This window comes from Erpetoichthys calabaricus, chromosome 7 (assembly GCF_900747795.2).
Source record: "Erpetoichthys calabaricus chromosome 7, fErpCal1.3, whole genome shotgun sequence".
Taxonomy (NCBI): Eukaryota; Metazoa; Chordata; class Cladistia; order Polypteriformes; family Polypteridae; genus Erpetoichthys; species Erpetoichthys calabaricus.
This window is the reverse complement of record NC_041400.2, coordinates 22,829,797-22,849,332: the sequence shown is the minus strand read 5'-3', so window position 1 is coordinate 22,849,332 and position 19,536 is coordinate 22,829,797. Positions and strand designations below refer to the sequence as shown.

The 19,536-nt window shown below is 40.0% G+C and overlaps 1 protein-coding gene across 2 annotated transcripts in view; it reads right to left on the bottom strand.

The window, feature by feature from the left end:
* The window catches only part of ndst3 (N-deacetylase/N-sulfotransferase (heparan glucosaminyl) 3), a 492,579-nt gene that overhangs the window by 323,955 nt on the left and 149,088 nt on the right, over positions 1-19,536 (bottom strand). For both annotated transcript variants that reach the window (XM_028804992.2, XM_051930171.1), the window contains exon 3: positions 4,624-4,711. In XM_028804992.2, coding sequence (XP_028660825.2) covers positions 4,624-4,711 — 88 coding nt within the window. The remainder of the gene's footprint in view (positions 1-4,623; positions 4,712-19,536) is intronic.

Sequence of the window (19,536 nt, the reverse complement as noted above, 5' to 3'; positions counted from 1 at the left end):
TCTGTACGTACACAAACTTTCACGTTCTTCCACTACATAAATCCCGATCAGCGTGAAAAGTAACGTACATGCACGCGCCTTCTGTCCCGCCCCAACTCCTCCCAGAATTACGCCTCTTTGAATATGCAAATCAATATAAATAGCCTTCTGTGAAAAGACAATGGGAAAAGCACGGGAGAAAATATAAGAATTTCAGCGAATACCAAGTGGAGGCAAATGAAAAACGTACTATTTGTTGGTTTAAACAGTGGTATAATCAACAAAAGGAAGTTGATCGAGTGACAGAGTGTCGGAGAAACTCGAAGGCTCAAGTTCACAAAGTCGCACAGTGCCCGAAATAAAAAAGAAATCACATATCAAAGTCGCCGTGAAAAGGCGAGTCGTAGCCCACCGTCTGAGTGTCATATGAAAGCTTATTAGGGTACAGACATAAAAAATAGGCACACAGTGGGGAAAAAAGCACGAAATGTCAACTTTAATCTCGAAATTTCCACTTTAATCACGTAGTTTATTTTGCCATTAAAGTAGAACATCATAAACTTCATCTTAAAATCGTTTAATTTACTAGTTTCTCAAATCCCATTGTAACTAAAGTGGCATGTTAAATGCTTTGTTCTGTATTTGATCTTCTATGTGCTCTACATGTGTGAATCGCAACCTGCTTCTTAACGGGCTTTCTCTTTCTCCGACAGGACACATAATCCATTACATTCGTGATATTACAGCTTTCTGAATAATTAAAATACTGATATGTATACGTGATATCTTTTTCATGATGATAGGAATGAAAGCATGTTATTAAACATGGGAACACGGTGGCGCAGTGCTTGTTCATGTCTCACGCAAGAGGCTTGCGGTGCCATGCGCGACCTTCGATGAAATAATTTATTACAGAAGTACTGTCTCTTTCAAACGTACTAACCTCCAATTCCTGTCCTTACTTTTCTTTCTCCAAAAACCCAATTGCCACACAATCAGCTATATAGACGTGAAGCCATCTGTAAGCTTAAAACGCCGATTCTTCAAAACTTTTAAGGAACATTGAAATATCTTCGTACTACATGTTTAATTATTATATCCGTCTATCCTTCCAGTGTCGCGTCAGCACCAGCAAGAATACAACGCAATGCAGGAACAATCCCTGAACTAGCTAGCACTGCGGCACCGTGCCCTCACATGTTTAATTATTAACAATAAAGATTATTTAAATGAAGTTAAAGTTTTATCTGTATAATATAATCAACATATTTTGCTGCATTTCATCTTAAAAATTATATCGTCATCATATGTAAATACGCGCTTCATAAAGTGCCGCAGGTTGTGCAATATTATAACTGTAGTGCAAGTTTACAGTGAGGTGATTATACTTATAAGTACAAACAGTTCTACAAGGAGCACTTGATGGACTGATTGAGTGCGTTTATAGTTCTTGGGATGAAACTTTTTCTAAACCGCGAAGTCCGTACAGGAAAGTCTCTGAAGCGTTTTGCTGTGGCTCAGGCAGCGTCTGCTTCATGCTGTGTACTGATAATTCTCTTTCCGATCAGCTGCTGCTGTGATTCCTTCTCAGATACAGTGATATAAATACTCCGACTGGTATAGTGAGAGTAATATGGAAAAAGATGATCTGCTGTGGCAACCCTTAACGGGAGCTGCTGAAAGAAGAAGAAGATGCAGTGAGAGTTACAACGCTAAAGCAGTTATGGTATTTGGAATACTATGGCTATTCCCTGGACCATTATATTGCTGCAGGTTAATTACAATCAGATGCATTACACTAATAAACAATATGCAGTTAGTTTCAGTGTATTTATAAAGCCACGTCAGGAATGTGGAGCTAAGAAAGAAAGGGTGACCACACAGGAACAGTAGCACTGCTTTGACGCTGGGTGCTGCCAGTCTGCAAAACCGAGCGGAGAAATTGCGTACGCCAAGGTATGAGTTACCGTGGAAATGTGCGTGGCTTTACGCCAAGTTTAGGTTTTATACATCGCGATTTGAGCGTTTAAACGTTCGTACGCAACATTTCTGTGGCCCCTGGTGATTTCCAACCTTGCACTCACCAGCAAAAAAACATTTGACTGAATGGTGGTTAGCACTGCCATCGAACAGCCCAGAGTCTTCTGTTTGAGTTGTACGTTATGTGCAGTCTGTGTCTTCAATTCGATTTCCTTTAGTAGTCATTTCTATGCATTTGCAGACTAAAAGCACTTAAAACACTAGACAAAAAGAATACAAAGACAGTGCAAAAAAAAAAAAAAACCCAAAAACTAATAAACAACAAAAATATATGTAAAGCTTAAATTGTTCTTTTACAGGAAACTATTCACATTAGCCATTAAGGTTTATGAAAAAAACAAACTATTCAATAACCTTGCAGGCCCAGGAGAGAGATGGAAGACATCACTGATTATGCTGGAAGCTCTGCAAATACAGTGTTGATTGTATATGTCCAGCAAAGGTGGCAATGAAGCATCAGTTCTCACTGTCCTTTTCAGTCTGTGTGTCTTTCATTCACTCTGCTGTTACCAAACCAAGAATTAAAGCAATAAGCGAGTATACTTTCATTGGTGCCTCTGTAAAAGATGGTGCATCCAGCATGGGGCGGTAGCTCCCTTGTTGGAATGAGTTCTTTTGTAATTGTGACATGTTACATAACCTAAATCTATATAGATATGATATTAAAAGGTGATACCCCTCCCTTAGTGATACGGCAGTAAGAAATCACATAGGAGAAATAACTGAGCTTTGTTTAATGACGGCTTATGCTGCATAAATAGACGAAGGAAGCCATGACAAGAACCCAGTTCGGGAGTGGGGGCCCGATGTGAAGAGTCTGCCATTTTCATCTCTGCGTTGGAAGGAATTTTTGGATCGGATGACATTATCTCCCATCCGTCCGTCAACTTCAAAGGTGTGCCGGGCAATGTTCCAAGGCTTTATACTGTTTCTTCATGTGCAGGCCCCCACTTAGGTGAATCATGCCATTCCAAACAAGGCAAAGAGGATACAGTTTCATGCGGACTTTGACACACAAAAATAATATACAATGCCCATTTCGCAGTTGTCCCTGTCTTGTCTTCTAATGCTTGCCTAGAAGTTCTAAATGATGAGCCCCTGTGCTAAATCTGCGTCCACTGTGCATGTGAAGAGAAAGAAAAATAGATTTATAAAATATTTTTGTACAGAGGACAGTGACATATTAAACTTATGTTACAGATGGTTATGGCTGGAATGGGGAGGTCCGCTTTCTTCAGTCTTTGTGAAAAGTGGAGGCACTGATGAGCCTTCTTGGTAAAGGCTGTGGTGTTATTGCTGGATGTCATGTCATCAGTCAAATGTACCCCCAGAAACTTGACACCCTCTCTACAACAGAACCCCTGATGATCAAAGGAGAATGATGGTTGGGGTTGACCATCTTGAAGTTAACAATCAACTCTTTTGTTTTGCTTAAGATTATGAATTTTGTACCAAGTTATCAACTGTTTCACGTCTCTTCTATAAACTGACTCATCCTCATTACTGATGACGTGTACGACTGTGGTATCATCTGCAAAACTTTACAATGTAATTGTTGTTGAAACGGCAGAACAGTCATGTATAAGTAAAATAAACATGAGAGGGCTCAGTACACAGCTTTGAGATGACCCCTGTGCTTATCATGATGGATTTAGATGTATTGCTACCAACCCTGACTCTGTCTGGAAGCTGCTTGAGGGACATACTGGTTACAGTATTGTGTTTTCCTCCATTTCTCATTATTGCTGTTTAAATTTCAATAAATTGAGCTATTAATTTTTAATATTACAAGCACGGTATGAGACGTTCAGTACTCCGAGGTCATTAACTGTACTCTGTACATGTGACAATAAGGATGTTATAAACCTATGAAAACACCAAGTGGGAACAAGCAATATGCTGGTCTAACCACAGAAAAGAGTCCAAAACATGGGTGACAGAATAAAAGGTCCTGGAGCTCAGCTTTGTTCATGTTGGCTCTCTTCATGTAGTTTGTCTTTTCATTTTCTTCATATTCATAGGAATTCACTTCATGATGCATGGGACAATGATGGGTGCATTATGGGGGAAGGAGCGCCGAGTGTCTGTTTTTTGAACACCTCCCTGCCATTTTGGGTGACGAATGTTATTAGTGTCATCAGACATGTGTGCAGCTGGACAGCACACTGCCTTTATAGTAAAGAGAAAAGGAAATAGCATGATTAGACTGTTCACAAACAAGAGAGTGGCTCATAAGCCCACCAGCACACACAAAGAATATCGAGCTCGCCTCCTTCCTCACCTGAAGATCTGTCTCTGCTTCATTCTTCCTCAATTTGGTAACAATATTAAAAAGATAAATATTTCCTGCCTATTCTCAACATCCCAATGAACAGAGCATAACAGGCTTTCTTCACATGCCATTCAGACTTAATGAGGGCTGCACTGAATTATAATGCAGAAGTGTGTAATAGGATTTAGTACAGCTGGGAACTAAAGCACACAGAAGCCATCAAGATGTAGCCGTATAATCAGGATGGACAGTCTCACTAAAAAGCCTCCCTATAAGAGCTTAGCATGCAAGCAAGCAAAATGAAAGCAAACAAGAAAGAAAGACCTACTTACCTGTATGGTAGAACTTTCCGGAAAAACCCAGGTTGAAGGTGAAATTTGTAATCTGTGATCGCAGCATATTCTGAGTGTCAAGGAGAGCCTGGAAAGCACAACAAAGGGGTCTCATAAAATATGTCATCTACCACCAAACATTTACCTTAGCCATAAATATTAAGTTGAGCAGAAAATGAAGTTCTTTCTTAGGGAAAGCCAGAAGGAGAAGTCAGTAAACAGGCAAGGGTCTAAATACAAAATAAAATCAAAAATTAAACATCAACGTGCAAAAGAATAGCTAAAATTAAATTGTCAAAAGTGCAAGTTTTACAGACGATCCAAAGCTCATATGCCATGTTTGTGTGCTGCCATCTTTAATAGTGGTGAAAAACATGTCACATCCACACCACCCAGAGGAGGCATCATCACTATAAACAATATTTTTTCCTCCATGGAAACAATGCAGATAATTACAGGGTCTGCTGGATGGGGTATTGGTTACAATAGTCCAATGGAAGTACCAGAATGTTATGAAAGCTTACTGAAGGTGCAAATATTTTACATACATAATTACAGTACAGCTGAGAGAAACATTTGACATACTGAAGCAATGTCTAGGTTATGTCTTATTAGGATAATAGTGTAGCTGGCAGGATACACACAGAGCAAGATGGTCTCCAAATTGCAAAAAACACTATCTGTATATAGGTAGCTAACAGACTTAAACAGGTACTCAGATCAGACATGTTTAATAATGCTGATATACTCAAATGGGTTATAAGGAGGTGGCATGGACTCTAGTCTAATCGTGTATTGTCAGATAGAATAAAAATGGGCAGAGTGTTCCAAAAATGGACAGTTGAAAAATCGGCCCAGGAAATAACCTGAAGGCAAAGCGTGAAACAGCAGAGTCAGTAACAAAATGTCAAAGGAACCAAAATACCAAAACCAAAGATTAACAGAAATAACAAAGGGTAAGGTCAAAGTTAAAAGAACACGTCAACTACAAAAGAAACATTATATTTGAGGACTGGAGGCTATCTAAATACTTAGATGCTGACAAAATGGTGCCTCTGCTTTTTATGTTGGAGATGTAATTGTTATAATGGGGATATTTCCTTTCATTTTTGTTGGTTTTGCTACGAGGCCTGAATACATGTTGTGCATAAAATATGGGGTTGTGGCCTCTAAGGATAATTCATTCATTTTCCACCGCTTCTCTGACCCAAGAATAATGATGTTCACATTTATTGTGTGCATTGTACATTAGTTACAAAGATTCATTATGATAACATCTTATCTCAACTCCAATTGTTAATAGTTGAACATTGATGGTTGATCTTTCCCAAAATTACCTTGGAATATGCGACATGTGACGTCATTCGGAGCATCCAGAAAAACTGAAAGCTTTGTATTCCGGAGTATCGGATATTAGGATTCCTATATTGCTGTGCATTATATTATTTTGATTTGTCTATCCTTGTTACAAGCTAATATTTTTCTGGTTACAAGACTAAACCTGATGACTGCTCAATTGTCCATTTTGGTTTCGAATCTTGTCTCTTCTCTTGAGCACATCTCCTCTTCTAATCCTTTTTCATTAAAATCTTTGCTGTACTGACTCAAGGTGAGACAGTCAAAGAGATCACGTGTAAACTGTGTCATGAACATGAGAGTCCCAAAGCATAAAGCCCCAAAAAATACTCAAAATGCCCACTAGAAGAGAAAATACCATCAAACCCAGGCTAGTAACACAACTGGCAACATAATACCTTACTTTTAAAGATTCTTAATTTCAGAAAAATTCCCTGTTAAGCAGGAAATGCCTGAAAAGGCAAAGGCAATCCAATGCAAATAAGTCCCAATCACAAATCTGGTAAACAAAGTAAAAAAAAACAGAGGACAGAGGACCAAAAATTCAGAAATCCACAAAATTATCAAAAAACAGAATACACAGGAAAACTCGTCATCACCACAATTCAATGAACCACAAGGGACTGGGGGGTGACTCTGCCTTTATAGGGCTGAGGGCAGTCCCTTGGCCCCACCTCAAAATACCTGGTAAAAAGGACAAGATACACAGATACACATAAACGACCAACAAATCAAACATAAAGAAAGGAATCAAAAATGAATAAAATAAGCATAAAAACAGCATTTGATCCCCTGGCTGAAACAAGAAATTGCAGCATGTTACGGAACTAGTGACCAACATAGTAACCTAGGAAGCTAAGATGACTAAATTTAAGTAACTATGGGATTTCAAAATAGGTCTAAATGGCACAATTTTTAAAAAATTAACAAAATAATAACAGACCCCAAAAGAACAGTTTTAGAGACATGAGTCAGAATCTATGGAGACTGGTCATTATTCTGTACGTGCAGTTTCTTTATCTCTTAGCTCTTTTTTGGCATCAAGGGCTAATTTTTATTCTCTTTAAGAGATAGTCAAATTTAGGCAGGCTCACATGTTTGGATTTATAGTGTCAGTTCACTGAGGCCGCTACAATATCATCTTTTGTTCAGTTTACCAATAGGTTCTTCTAGAGATTTACATGACAGTTTACTTTTGGAAACGTCAGTCCAGCTGCAGCTATTTTACAGCTTCTGAAATGGAACTCAAGGTGAATTACTCTAGAGCTTGCAAGATTATGCCTGGTTAAGGCCGTCTTATATGATTTTCTCCAAAGCTGGGTCTTCACCTCCTTTATGTCAGAATCATGAAACTGATTCAGAACTGTCATATGTCTCAAAAGGGGAAAGTGAGGAGAGACTGCAGCTTGGGAGATATGGCCACAGAAGCTCTGGGGACTGGCCGAAGAATAATCTGTGAGCATGAATTCCAGATAGAGTCTGTCTCGCCAACTTTCACAAAGCTCTTTATGACTTCCAGGACACCAAGGGAGATGAGACGGCCAGCTGAACAGTGGCAGGTGCTCATTAGGATTATATCTGGACTAGTGAAAAAATGGAAGATGAAAAAATGCAAAGGGAAAGTTAGAGACAGTCTTTATTAGTCAAAAGGCCTGAAACCAAATTAATATTAGGCCAAAAACCAAAACATAAAATACAAAATTCATGGTCAAAATTAAAAAATTGTAGCAAACTTGAATTTCGTAGTCCTCACCATAAGTAACATGATCTTCATGTCACACGACCAACAATAGGCATAGAAACTGTGCACAACATGGCCACAGGAATGCAAAGATGGCCACCAAATGGTGGTGGACTAGAGTTGCGTCAATTGGGTTTCTACTGGCAGATTCCAATTGCTGCTTCAGTGGTCACATTGAATCTAAATCATTTCTGTGTGTGTGCATTCCTTGTGTCATGTGGTCCGTTCAAATGTACCCCATGAGGACTAGGGTGCTCTAACAGTTTATTGAGCAGTATGAGCACTCCTTAACTAACCGCTGAACTTTAAGCAAGCAAAGACATGAGCATACATTTTTCGTTTAATAATATGATTTTATCTAGCAATCTGTTTTAATATCCTGCTTTGATCCATTACTGTGCAGCAGCAAAATTAAATTAAACTGCTTAAATACGATTTAGCTACCAGAACTGGCTTCAGTAAGATGTCCATAAACCTAAGAAAATGAAAAGGTTTACTGCTTCACAAAGCATCAGAGTGGAAGCAACTTCGAAAGCTCAGGAAGATCTACCAAGATGCTGCCACACAAAATGAATTCACATCAAAGCAGTTTAAAGTTTTGTAAATAACATTAAAGGAGGAGTCCACAAGGACAATTCTTTTCCATGCCATAACATAATACAGTCATCGCTTGCTCCTCATCACAGCCACCCGCAGACACAAAAGTCACTTTGTAAGATCAAACCAACATATTAGATGTAATATCAACAGTGGCGTAGCAGGTATGGCACTTTCTTACCGCTGTAGGCATCAGTGTGTGAGGTTCACACATTCTCATTCTATCTGGGTGTGTTTTGATAGTTTTGGTCGAATGTTTTGATCATTTTTAATGTGGTCAAATCCGATTGCATACTCAAGACCCTGAGCTTGTAGTTTTTGATGCACCAGCTGAAAAACTGTGCCGATTTTCTTTGTATTTCTTATTAATGTAGCAAATTGTGGACTCGTTCATGCCATATTTATGGCTCACAAATGCAAAACAATGTCCTGCTTTAATCACAGCCAGATATGACACTTTGTCTTTGTATTTTCATACTAGAACTCTGAGCACATCCACAATGTTAAAGTTGTACTTTTTAGATGCAGTGCTGTGGTTACTTTGACTAATAGTTTGAGTTGTTGAAAATCGTCGTATTCTACCGTACTTCCAAATGTCTTATCAGCTTGTCAATCGTCTTCCCTCTTGTTCCACCACAGCTGCCTTTTTCCTGGCATATTTCACTCTTGACATCTTCAAACGACTTAAAGGCTGTCCACACTTCCGACATTGTTAAATTGGCTTTCCTGCTAGTACAAATATTCACATCTAACACAGTGGGCTATTTCATCCAAATTACAAAGTTGTCTAACGATCAGTAAGTTATACGGCGGTTTGCCTATCACATATTTTGAGCAAAACCCTCCCAGTTCTGATATGTTGCCAGTACATCAGTGTAGAACTAGTGGCAACCATATGAAAAAAAACAAAATGGTGGCACCGGAAGAACAATAATATGAATAAACAAGTTCAAAAACACATACAAAAATTCCACAAACAGAAAGAATTGATTGTTAACAAAAATTTATTATGCTCACATTCTGGATTTGCATTATTTGAAAACATTTCATTCAATTGCCAGACTGAAAACGCTAACAGTTCATCATCTGGGTCACAGTATAGGCAAAGCCCTCTTTCTTTTTTAAACTTGGTATAAGGAGATGAGCCGAAACCCTAAATCGAAACAAAGTCAAAACCAAAACCAAAGACAATAAAAACCAAAGACACAAGGCAAACCCACAGTCCATGTACTTTATATACTTCTTAATTGTAAATTACAATAGAAGAGACAAATGCTCTGAAAAGTAACTAATCTCAGCATGTCAATTAGCAAGCCATGCTGCCTTTTAAAGGGCCGCTTTGATGATGTCACATCACATGACTTCTGGGAGGCGTGACCAAGTAAATGAGGTCAGCATCCTTGCAATGGCTACTCAAAATGGCAGTGCCCATACTTAAACAAAATGGAGCCGTGGATGTTATGATTTGTACTAATTTTTTGTGCTATCATTATTACAATATCAACAATGTACAGTATATATCAAATATAGGGTTTTAAATATCAAGGAGTCTGAATTTAAACTCTATTTTGGTGTATTTTCTATGAAAAGTTCAATTTTGTTTTGATTTTGCCACATCATTTTTTCAGATATTTTGTTTCACTCATTGACTTGGAAAGACTTTGCAGAATTCTCAGTGACACACTCATTCAGGTGACAGTATAAAGGACACTCACATTACTCCTTCAGTATCTGATCATAATGGATAAATCTTCCAGTTGCTATGCTGAAAGACCTTTTTTATTTTAGCACTCCCAGTTAAAAAATCATTGCTTTAAAGTTTGACTTTGATTTTACTTGACCACAGTCTTGTTTTTTGATGAAATATTGGTTTTGACATTTAACTCTCTCTTCAGTCAGACCCTTTTCCTTCAGATCTTCTTTTACTTTTTCCATCTACCTCTGCTCTGGTCCCCCTTGCTGTCTCTTCCCCTGCTCTTCCATTCCCTTCACTGTTTTGCCCCACATATTCCTTGTCTCTCTTCACCTCGTGTCCATGCCACCTCATCATATTGTCTTGTACTTTCTTAGAAATCTCTTCTTCTATTGTGGTACCTCTGATTGTCTAATTTCTTATTTTGTCCATATTTGTAACTTCAAACATCCACCTCAAGACTCGCATTTCTGCCACATCCAACTTCTTCTCCTTCCTTCCCTTAACTGCCCATGACTCAGCTCTGTACATCATTGATGTCCTTACCACTGTCTTAAAAACCTGACCTTTAACCTTTACCTTGATTCTTTGATCGCACAATACTTCTGATACCTTCTTCCAATTGTTCCATCCACTCTGTGGGTTATCTCCACATCCAGTTCTCCATCTGTTACCACTGATCCCAGATATATAAATGTATCCCCATCTTCTCAGTAGCTCTCACTGCAGGCTAACTTCTAAATCCTGATCATCATTAAACCTCATATTTTTGGTATTCTTCCTATTTATCTTCATCCCTCTATCTTCAAAAGCTCTTTTCCATTCTTTTAACTTCCTCTCCACTTTCTCCTGTTAGATGCTACATAACACAATGTCATTAGCAAAAAGCCTACACCAGGGCTTTGGTCTTTTATCCTACAAGTCAACATATCCTGATCAAAGAGGTAAGGACTTGAGGAAGATTCCTACACTAACTAAGATCTTGTCAGTTATGCCACCACTGCTTCTAACCCGAGCCCTCACTTCCTGATAATAACTTTGGACAATCCTCATATACTTCTTAGGTACTCATTTCTCCCTCATGCACCTCCAGACCTAGATTTCTATTTTTATGTATTTTGCAGGTGATGAAGGCAGCATTGGTTGAGCAACAGACCTGAGAAAGACAAATTCCATGGTGGATGGTGAATGGACGATGGTAGATGACAATTCCTCAACTCTCAGCTTAACTAAGGCGGACCTGGAGCATTTTCCCATAGAACTTGTAAACAAAGGTCTCCATCAATCTTAAGTACAGCTGAGGTGAGTGTGATGGCTGGTCTTTTCGTATGTGACCGATTCTATGCACAAAATGCTCCTGTAAAGCAGGTACACAAGCAAAAGGAGGCTCGTAGTCAGCTGTGGCAGTGGTATGTTCAGCATCTCAGTGGACTTTGCTTAGGCCCATATTACCAATGGCTGCCTATTTATCTTCAGCCCTCTATCTTCCAAAGTCCTTCTCCATTCTTTTAACTTGCTCTCCTCTTCCTCCTTTCTGGTGCTACACAACATAGAGTCATCAGCAAAAAGCCTGCACCAAGGGGACTGGCCTTTTAACCCATGAGTCAACACATCCACAACCAGATCAAAGAGGTAAGGACGTCAAGAAGATCCCTGGTGCAGACCACCTCGAACTGGGATCCTGTCTGTTACCCCAACTCTGCAGTCCTCAGCCCCTCATACATATCCCAAATGATCCTCACGTACTTCTCTGGTACTCCTGCACCACCAGAACCTCCATCATAAGCCACATATTGCCAATATTTGATAATACTGCAAACTCATCCGGCTGTACTTTTTTTTTGCTGAAAACTGTTCTTGAATGACAAGACAGCATAACCCGAGAAGCAAAATAAATGATGAGACGACATAATTGGAGAAGAAAAGATTTCTTGGAAATTGGGAGAATGTGCCAAATCGTCTCAGAAAGCCTGCCACTCGGGAATCGGTGCAGAGCCTACACACTTGAAGGCTGCAACGCTACCTGCTGTGCCGTTTTAGTGGACAACTGAAAAGAAATCAATATGGGCTAATTTAAAGAGCAGATTAAAGTTAAACTGCAGCATTTAGTGCTAAAGATAAAACTCATGTTTATTGTCAGCTGCAAACAGACATCAGTTTTATGTCCATCGTGTGAGTTTGCACCTAAACCTAAAGGGCATGGATTTCCTTCTGAGGTGCTCTTGTTCTCCTGTGTTGCCTTGTATTGCCCTTGCAATAGTGCACACTGTAAAAGGTGCCAAACAAAATAAAGATTGAGTATATCATTTCATCTGCCTACTTGCAAGTGCAATCAAAGCATTTTGAGATATTTTCAGGCTGGGGCTGTTGAATTTCATCAGTTCTAAGATTTTGTGATCTCGCTTGTGCAAACATTTACACATATTTACATTTTATGCATCAGTGCATTTTTGCCATGGCAGATTAAGCGCATTTATGTGTGGTGTTCTGAGTTATTGGCTGCTAATGAGACTCTGGCTCACATCACTGCGAGGCCTAAATACTCTTTTCCTCATTTTAATGAGTTCATTATTTCCTGCCTCTCGGACGAAAAGACAACAAATTTCTTTTAATTAAAGGTCAAAACTCCTCGGGCTGAGCAAATTGAAGGGCTTATCGCACTCCCGTGGGAGCTCCGGGGAATATTCTGTGTGGTTTCCACAAAGCCGATCCTACGTCCAGCCGCTTGCTTTAACAGCCAGGACTGTGCACTTGCCCACAGAAATCAGCCACTCTCCAGAGGCGGCTGCTCTAATTTTAAGCGAAGGCCGAGCAATGTTAAGGCATGGATGTGTCTTTCTCCTCCCCAGACGGTGTGAAAATCCAAAGTCAGCCAAAGTAATTAAAGAGACTTTCCTTTCCAGGCAAAGGTCTGAGGCTGATCAATACTGCTGCCGGGGCATGATTAGTTGGTTTGCAGTGAGGAGATGATTTATGGAACGTGCATGGCAGATGCCAGATTAATAGAGCTAACAAAAATAATCTCATATTTCTTGTCACTGAGGTGATGCAAATGCAATCAATATTATTTGTGCCGGGGTTTTTTTGCCTGGATGTCTGTATTCTTGCACAGTTGTACAAAGACATTAGAGAAATACAGCCCGTATCAGCAATAAAGATGCAAAGATTTGCTGAAATGGCAAGCCAGCATATGTTTTACAAACGCAAAGTCGCCTTATTAGTAAAGTCATTGTGAAGAAGTGACTATGCAAAGCAGCAGAACAGCTGCGGAGCTGAAAGGCACCGCTCAGCATAGCGACCTACCACTACTGCTAATAATAATAAAAAAATCATTTTATTTATATAGTACCTTTTCTATGCTGAAAGCACTTTGCGGTAATTCAGAATGAACAGCAGGGCATATACAACATTGAATACAAATAATATCCACTGTGAAGCCCGGGCGTGTACAGCCTCCCTAACCCAACACAGACTGTTGTGCAGCACACAACACACTTATTTTAAATGGCGAAGTGCTTTCCCTTTGCTCCCCACTACACAGCACAATTCACAGTCCTTTCTTGTCTTCCAATTCACAATCCTTCTGCTTCCACTCCTCCCGACTCTGGCTCCTCGAATGGAGTGAGGCGGCTCTTTTTATTCTACTCCTGGGAGTGCTCCAGGTGGCTCCTCACCATTACCTGGAATCACTCCCAGGTGTGGTGGAAGTCCATCGTGGGGCTCTGCAGCTCCCTCAGGCGGCCCCCACAGAACCCAACAGGGTTGTACCAAACTCCAAGTCCCAGTGTGCCACAGCCGCCCAGGAGGGCTACCCTCTAGCGTCCCAGGGGTGGTAATGCCTCAGAGATGTTCTCTCCCCTGGTCCTTCCAACTAACTGCCATCCCAGCCAGGCAATGGCCGAGGCCACCCATCACACCACATAAAATACTAAATAAAGATAAATACAGGATACACAGGGTGGCACAGTGGCGCAGTGATAGCGGTGCTGCCTCACAGTAAGGAGACCTGGGTTTGCTTCCCGGGTCCTCCCTGCGTGAAGTTTGCATGTTCTCCCCATGTCTGCGTGGGTTTCCTTCCACAGTTCAAAGACATGCAGTTTAGGTGCATTGGCGATTCTAAATTGTCCCTAGTGTGTGGGTGTGTGTGTGTGTGTGTGTGTGTGTGTGTGTGTGTGTGTGTGCCCTGCAGTGGGCTGGTGCCCTGCCCGGGGATTTGTTCCTGCCTTGCGCCCTGTGTTGGCTGGGATTGGCTCCAGCAGACCCCTGTGACCCTGTGTGAGGATACAGCGAGTTGGATAATGACTGACTAACTGGCAGGATTCACAAAGCCTTGAAGTAAATAAGAGAAAATAAACCAGAATAAAATACAAAAACTACAAGAAAACCCTGAACAATTAACAAAATTTGTGATATAAATGAAAATCACCTTGAGCATCTGGACAAAGAGGGTAAACTAAAACAAGTTTGCATGATAGGGTAAGATGCCTTCCTCAACAAATGAGTTTTATGTTGTTTTTTTAAAAGATTAATTAATTTATGGGGGTCTTTCTGAAGTCTGAGCACTATACAGCTGAAGAGTCCATCACAAATAGAGCAAAGCGCAATGGCCAGGACTGGTGGACCTTAGTGTGGGGACAGGAGCAGAGTGAGGTTTTCTGGAGCAAGGCCATTTAAAGCTTTGTGGGTTACTAATAGTTTTTTACATTCAATTCTTATATTATTATTATTACTACACCAGTAATGGTGCACTACACGATAACGTGCAGTGAATACACTTGACTTGAGCATTCATAGTTTTCCTCCTCTTTCTCTGTACGTTTAGCATTCGCTTGCTCAGAGGTTGATGCCCTTGCTGCTTCCTTCTTGTGTTTTCCTCCCTAGCAGCCCACTTATTCTCTTATCCCGTCGGCATTTTTCACGCTAAAACTGATTAAGTCAGTGTTTGTGTTGCAATTACTTAGTACATTTTTCTTAATTTTTCACTTAAGCTGGCACTTAAGTCTTCAATCTGCCTCAAGAATGATTTAATATATGATGAGGTAGAGGAAGTGATGACGAAGGTGACAGGGATGAGAACGGCGCCTGTACGTATGCAGCACATGGCCGCCCTGCTGGCCACTGCCAAGAGTTGATTCTACAATAAAATAAAAATAAAAATAAAAAGAGTAATAAAAATCATCACCCAGAAAGCGGACAGTAGAGGTCACGTAGTATGTGTGTACCAAATTTCAGGTCAATAGTTCAAATGGTTTGCGAGCTGCAGGTGATTTAAAATTCTGGACAGACAAACGGACAGCCACAGTGCTGTATTATACTGTATAAGACGGTATTTTCTATCACTTGTGTTACATGTATTTGCATGTCTCAATATCTCTTGACCAGTGCTGCTTCTCTCAAACGCTTTCCCGTAAAGCCTCCCTCTCAGGCTCTGTCATTATTTTTGAGGAGCCTTTCTCGTGTCATGTTCGCTTTTACACTTCCAATCTTTGAAGACGACTCTCTCAGTGTGCCTCCTATGCCCTGTCTTCATCTCACACTCTCACTTCCTTGTACAATTACATCACCAAAATCAAACTGACCAATCAGATTGCTCTAAGGGACTGGACACACACACTGCAGACATTAGTGTATATAATACAGTAGACTCTATATAGCAGGATGGCTGTTATGTGCTCGCTGTTGGGGGTCTGTGTAAGGAGTGGCCCTAGGGGTGGGCGGTATGACCAAAATTCTATATCACGGTATTTTTCTAAATTATCCCGGTTTCACGGTATTCGACGGTATTTTTTTCCCCATGCATGAGTGGATGTTAACCACATTTTCCACTGCAATTACTGGCTAAGAATAACCTATTCCACTGTCAAGAGTATTGTACATTGTACAAAAAAAACATTTTAATGTGCACACAAGTATTAATACAGTTTTGCATTGCCCCATAAAGTGATAGTTTTCAAGGGGGTGGCACTAATGGAGAAGGTATCACATTGCATGACAGATGCAGTCAAAATATAGAACCTTTTTATTGAACAAATTTTGCAAAAACAAACTATAATTTTGACAACATATTTTCAACCATACAAAGAGGCATTTAGACTTAGTAAAATATCCAGAAGTGCTTCTCAAAAATTGTATTGCACTGAATATGTCTTAGAAAAGGAATAAATAGTACATATTTTTTGTAAACCAACTGCACTTTGTTAATGTTAACAATCTCTGTCCACTGACACGTTAAAGTGACTTTTTAAACAACTTTATCATCATTAAACTGCATAATATTTAAACTAATAAATAATAACAATAAAATAAATAAAAGTATTATTACTAATAGTTGCACTATTACTTCAAGACTTCAAGCCCAGGTGCATTACACAGTATTCAAAAATTAAAATAAAATAAAACAAGTGCAACTTGGTGATGACATCTTTACCAACTGAACCATCATTTAGGCAAACTGCATTAATATGGACCTTGCTTCAAGCTAAGCTATACTGGGAAGAAAAAAACAAACTATATGTCGAGAACAAAGTCAACATTTCCACTTTATTCTCGCTGTTTATGTTGAGATTAAAGTCGACATTTCCACTTTATTCTCATAGTTTACTTCATAATTAAAGTAGAATGTCGTAAACTAAACTTCTTCCTAAAATCAATGTTTAATCAATTACTTAATTTACCCCGTCATAAATTAATGCAGCACATTAAACGCTTTGTGTTACGTTCCCCGACCCAGTGGTTAATCACTGCGCTTCTTAAACTGACTTCCTCCGCACTAAGAGAAGACAGCAATCACCATACAGAATCCATTCACTTCATGATATTCCTGCTTTCTGAAAATTTAGAATGCTAAGATAAATACTTGATATCATTTTCATGATGAAATGCATTAAAGCAGGTATTACACATGCACGGTAGTGAGGCGGTAGTGCTGCTCCCTCGCAGTAATGGGTCCCCAGGTGTATGTTCAGTGTAGAGAACTTTATGGCAGGTGTGACGAGGCTCAAAAAACTGGATGTATGAATGAGTATCGCACAGGTTTAACTTAAATATTGTGTAAATGTTGGGTTTGTGATCTGCTGGTCAGAGACACGAACACAGAATTCAATGCATGTTCTTCTGAGTGGGCTATCTTTATTGCATGCATGCTGTCTCTATCTGACGTACCAAAACCCCAGTTCCTATCCTTCCTTTTTCTTTCACCACATAACCAATCACCACAAGATAAACGTCTTTGTGAAATTAAAACTAGTTATAAACTTAGCCCACGGAGTGTTCAGAACTTTAAAAATATCTTCGTTATACATGTTTAATTATGCCATCCATTCAGAGTGGCGCCCATCTCTGAACGAGTCGCCAGCACATCGCAGGATGAATACAAGCAAAACATACACTAGCAGGGTCAATATAGCACAACAAAACCCCACATCCTACATGACTTTGAAAGGAAACTGAAGCACCGAGTAAACCCACCAGACAAACATGCAAATGCAAGGCAGGCACGCCGCTGTGCCCCCCATATGATTAATGCATGCTTTAATGCATTTCACCATGAAAATTATATTAAGTATTTATCTTAGCATTCTAAATGTTCAGAGAGCAGGAAGATCATGAAGTGAATGTATTCTGTGCGGCGATCGCTGCCGGCGCCTCCTCTTAGTGCAAGAAGAAGTCAGTTTAAGAATCACTTATCACAAATTATTTAATGTGCTATATAACTTATTACGGGGTTTGAGAAAATCTAGTAAATTAAATATTAATTTTACGATGAAGTTTAGTTTACGATGTTCTACTTTAATGACAAATTACGAGAATAAAGTCAACATGTCGACTTTAATCTTGACATAAACGGCGAGAATAAAGTAGAAATGTCGAGAATAAAGTCAACATGTCGTCACACTATTACACAGTACCCAGGTACATTACACTGTATTGAAAACAAATAAAACAAGTACAACTTGGCTTGCAGTATTATCCAGTAGTATAGAAACAGTATTTACACATCTGACCTTTTAAAACTAAAGTATCTCCAGGCGACGGACGTGACTCCTTTTTTTCGGCAAAAGTTCTTCTGTTCATCATGTTCAACTTTATCATCGGCTTCAGTTTCGGAATGCGCAATACCTATGCTACCGCTACCTATTTGGTGGTGTAGCAGTGAAAAAGAGCCCTAGTGCAACAAATCTGTGTTTAGCGGTGTAGCAGTGAAAAAGGTCCCCACTTGAACAGTTTCCCGCTGCGCCACGTTCCGAACGTCGTTTAGGCAATTTAAACCGGTGTTGCGGTATAAGAAAAATCCATATCATAAAAAAAATAAAAAACGGTTTTCCGTATGAACCGGTATACCGCCCAGCACTAACTGGCCCCTCCACTGATTTAGCACCTTAATGTGGCGGAGTGGTTTACATGATCAATGATCCTCTGAGCGATGCCGTCGGGAGTCATTTACCCCTGGTATGGCCACCCATGGCAGCAAGGTCAGACGTGGGGTCCCGATTCAGACTGACTCAACACTCTACCATCCCCATTCCCATCAAAGAACCCATCCGAACTGGTGCGATTTCTTCTTGTACCTCGTCGTCTTGCACTTGGCTTGCCACATGGATTCCCGACAGGAAGTGAAGCGGTGCGATCAAGGATTGCACACCCTCATTTTCACCAATATCAACAACTCCTTAGTGCATGCTCTTCCTTTCAGTTGTCCTATATGGTGAAATCGCTGAAGGATCCCGACCTCAAGATGGACCGAAGAAACACTGGAAGGACTACTGGAAGCGTTCTCTCAAGGCCTGCTCCATTCCACACACGCAGCTTGAGACACTTGCTGGGGATTAGGTGATTTGGAGACGGACCGTAAGAAGGAGTCTATCACTTTGAACAACAACGGACCCATCAACAAGAGGAGAAGAGAATAGCAAGACCTCACCATCGAGACCAACCCAGTGTGCCTGGGGGGCAATTAAAGCATGAATAAGTTTCTCGATATCAGAAAAGGCAAGGAATGAGCAAACGAGCAAAATGTTACAGAGGTGCAAGTAAGAAAGTTTCTTAATGTGATTTAGGTGGGTAGAATAAGAAAAGGAGGAATCAAAAATGACACCAAGACTCCTGACAGAAAAAGAAGGTCTGATAATATCATCATCAAAAGGGAGCTCATTTTCTTAAGCTGTCAATTTGAAGGAGTTCATTTCTATTGCACTTTAATTTGAAGGAGTTCTATATCATTTTATTTTATTTTTTTTTTAATTTCACTGAGAAGCTGTGAGCAGAGAAAGCTCTGAGGAACTGTCACTTTTAACATTGAAATAGATCTGAGCATCATCTGCACAGCAATGATAACCCAGTCCAAAGCTATGGATAATATGGCCAAGGGGAAGCATATTGAAGAGCAGAGGGCTGAGGACAGAGCCCTGAGGAGCTCCTTGTGTGACCGGCGCTGAGCTGGATCTGTTGTTGGATCAAGACTAACAAACTCTTGCTTATCAGTCAGGTAGGATCTAAACCACTGGAGGGCAGTGCCAGAAATACCCAG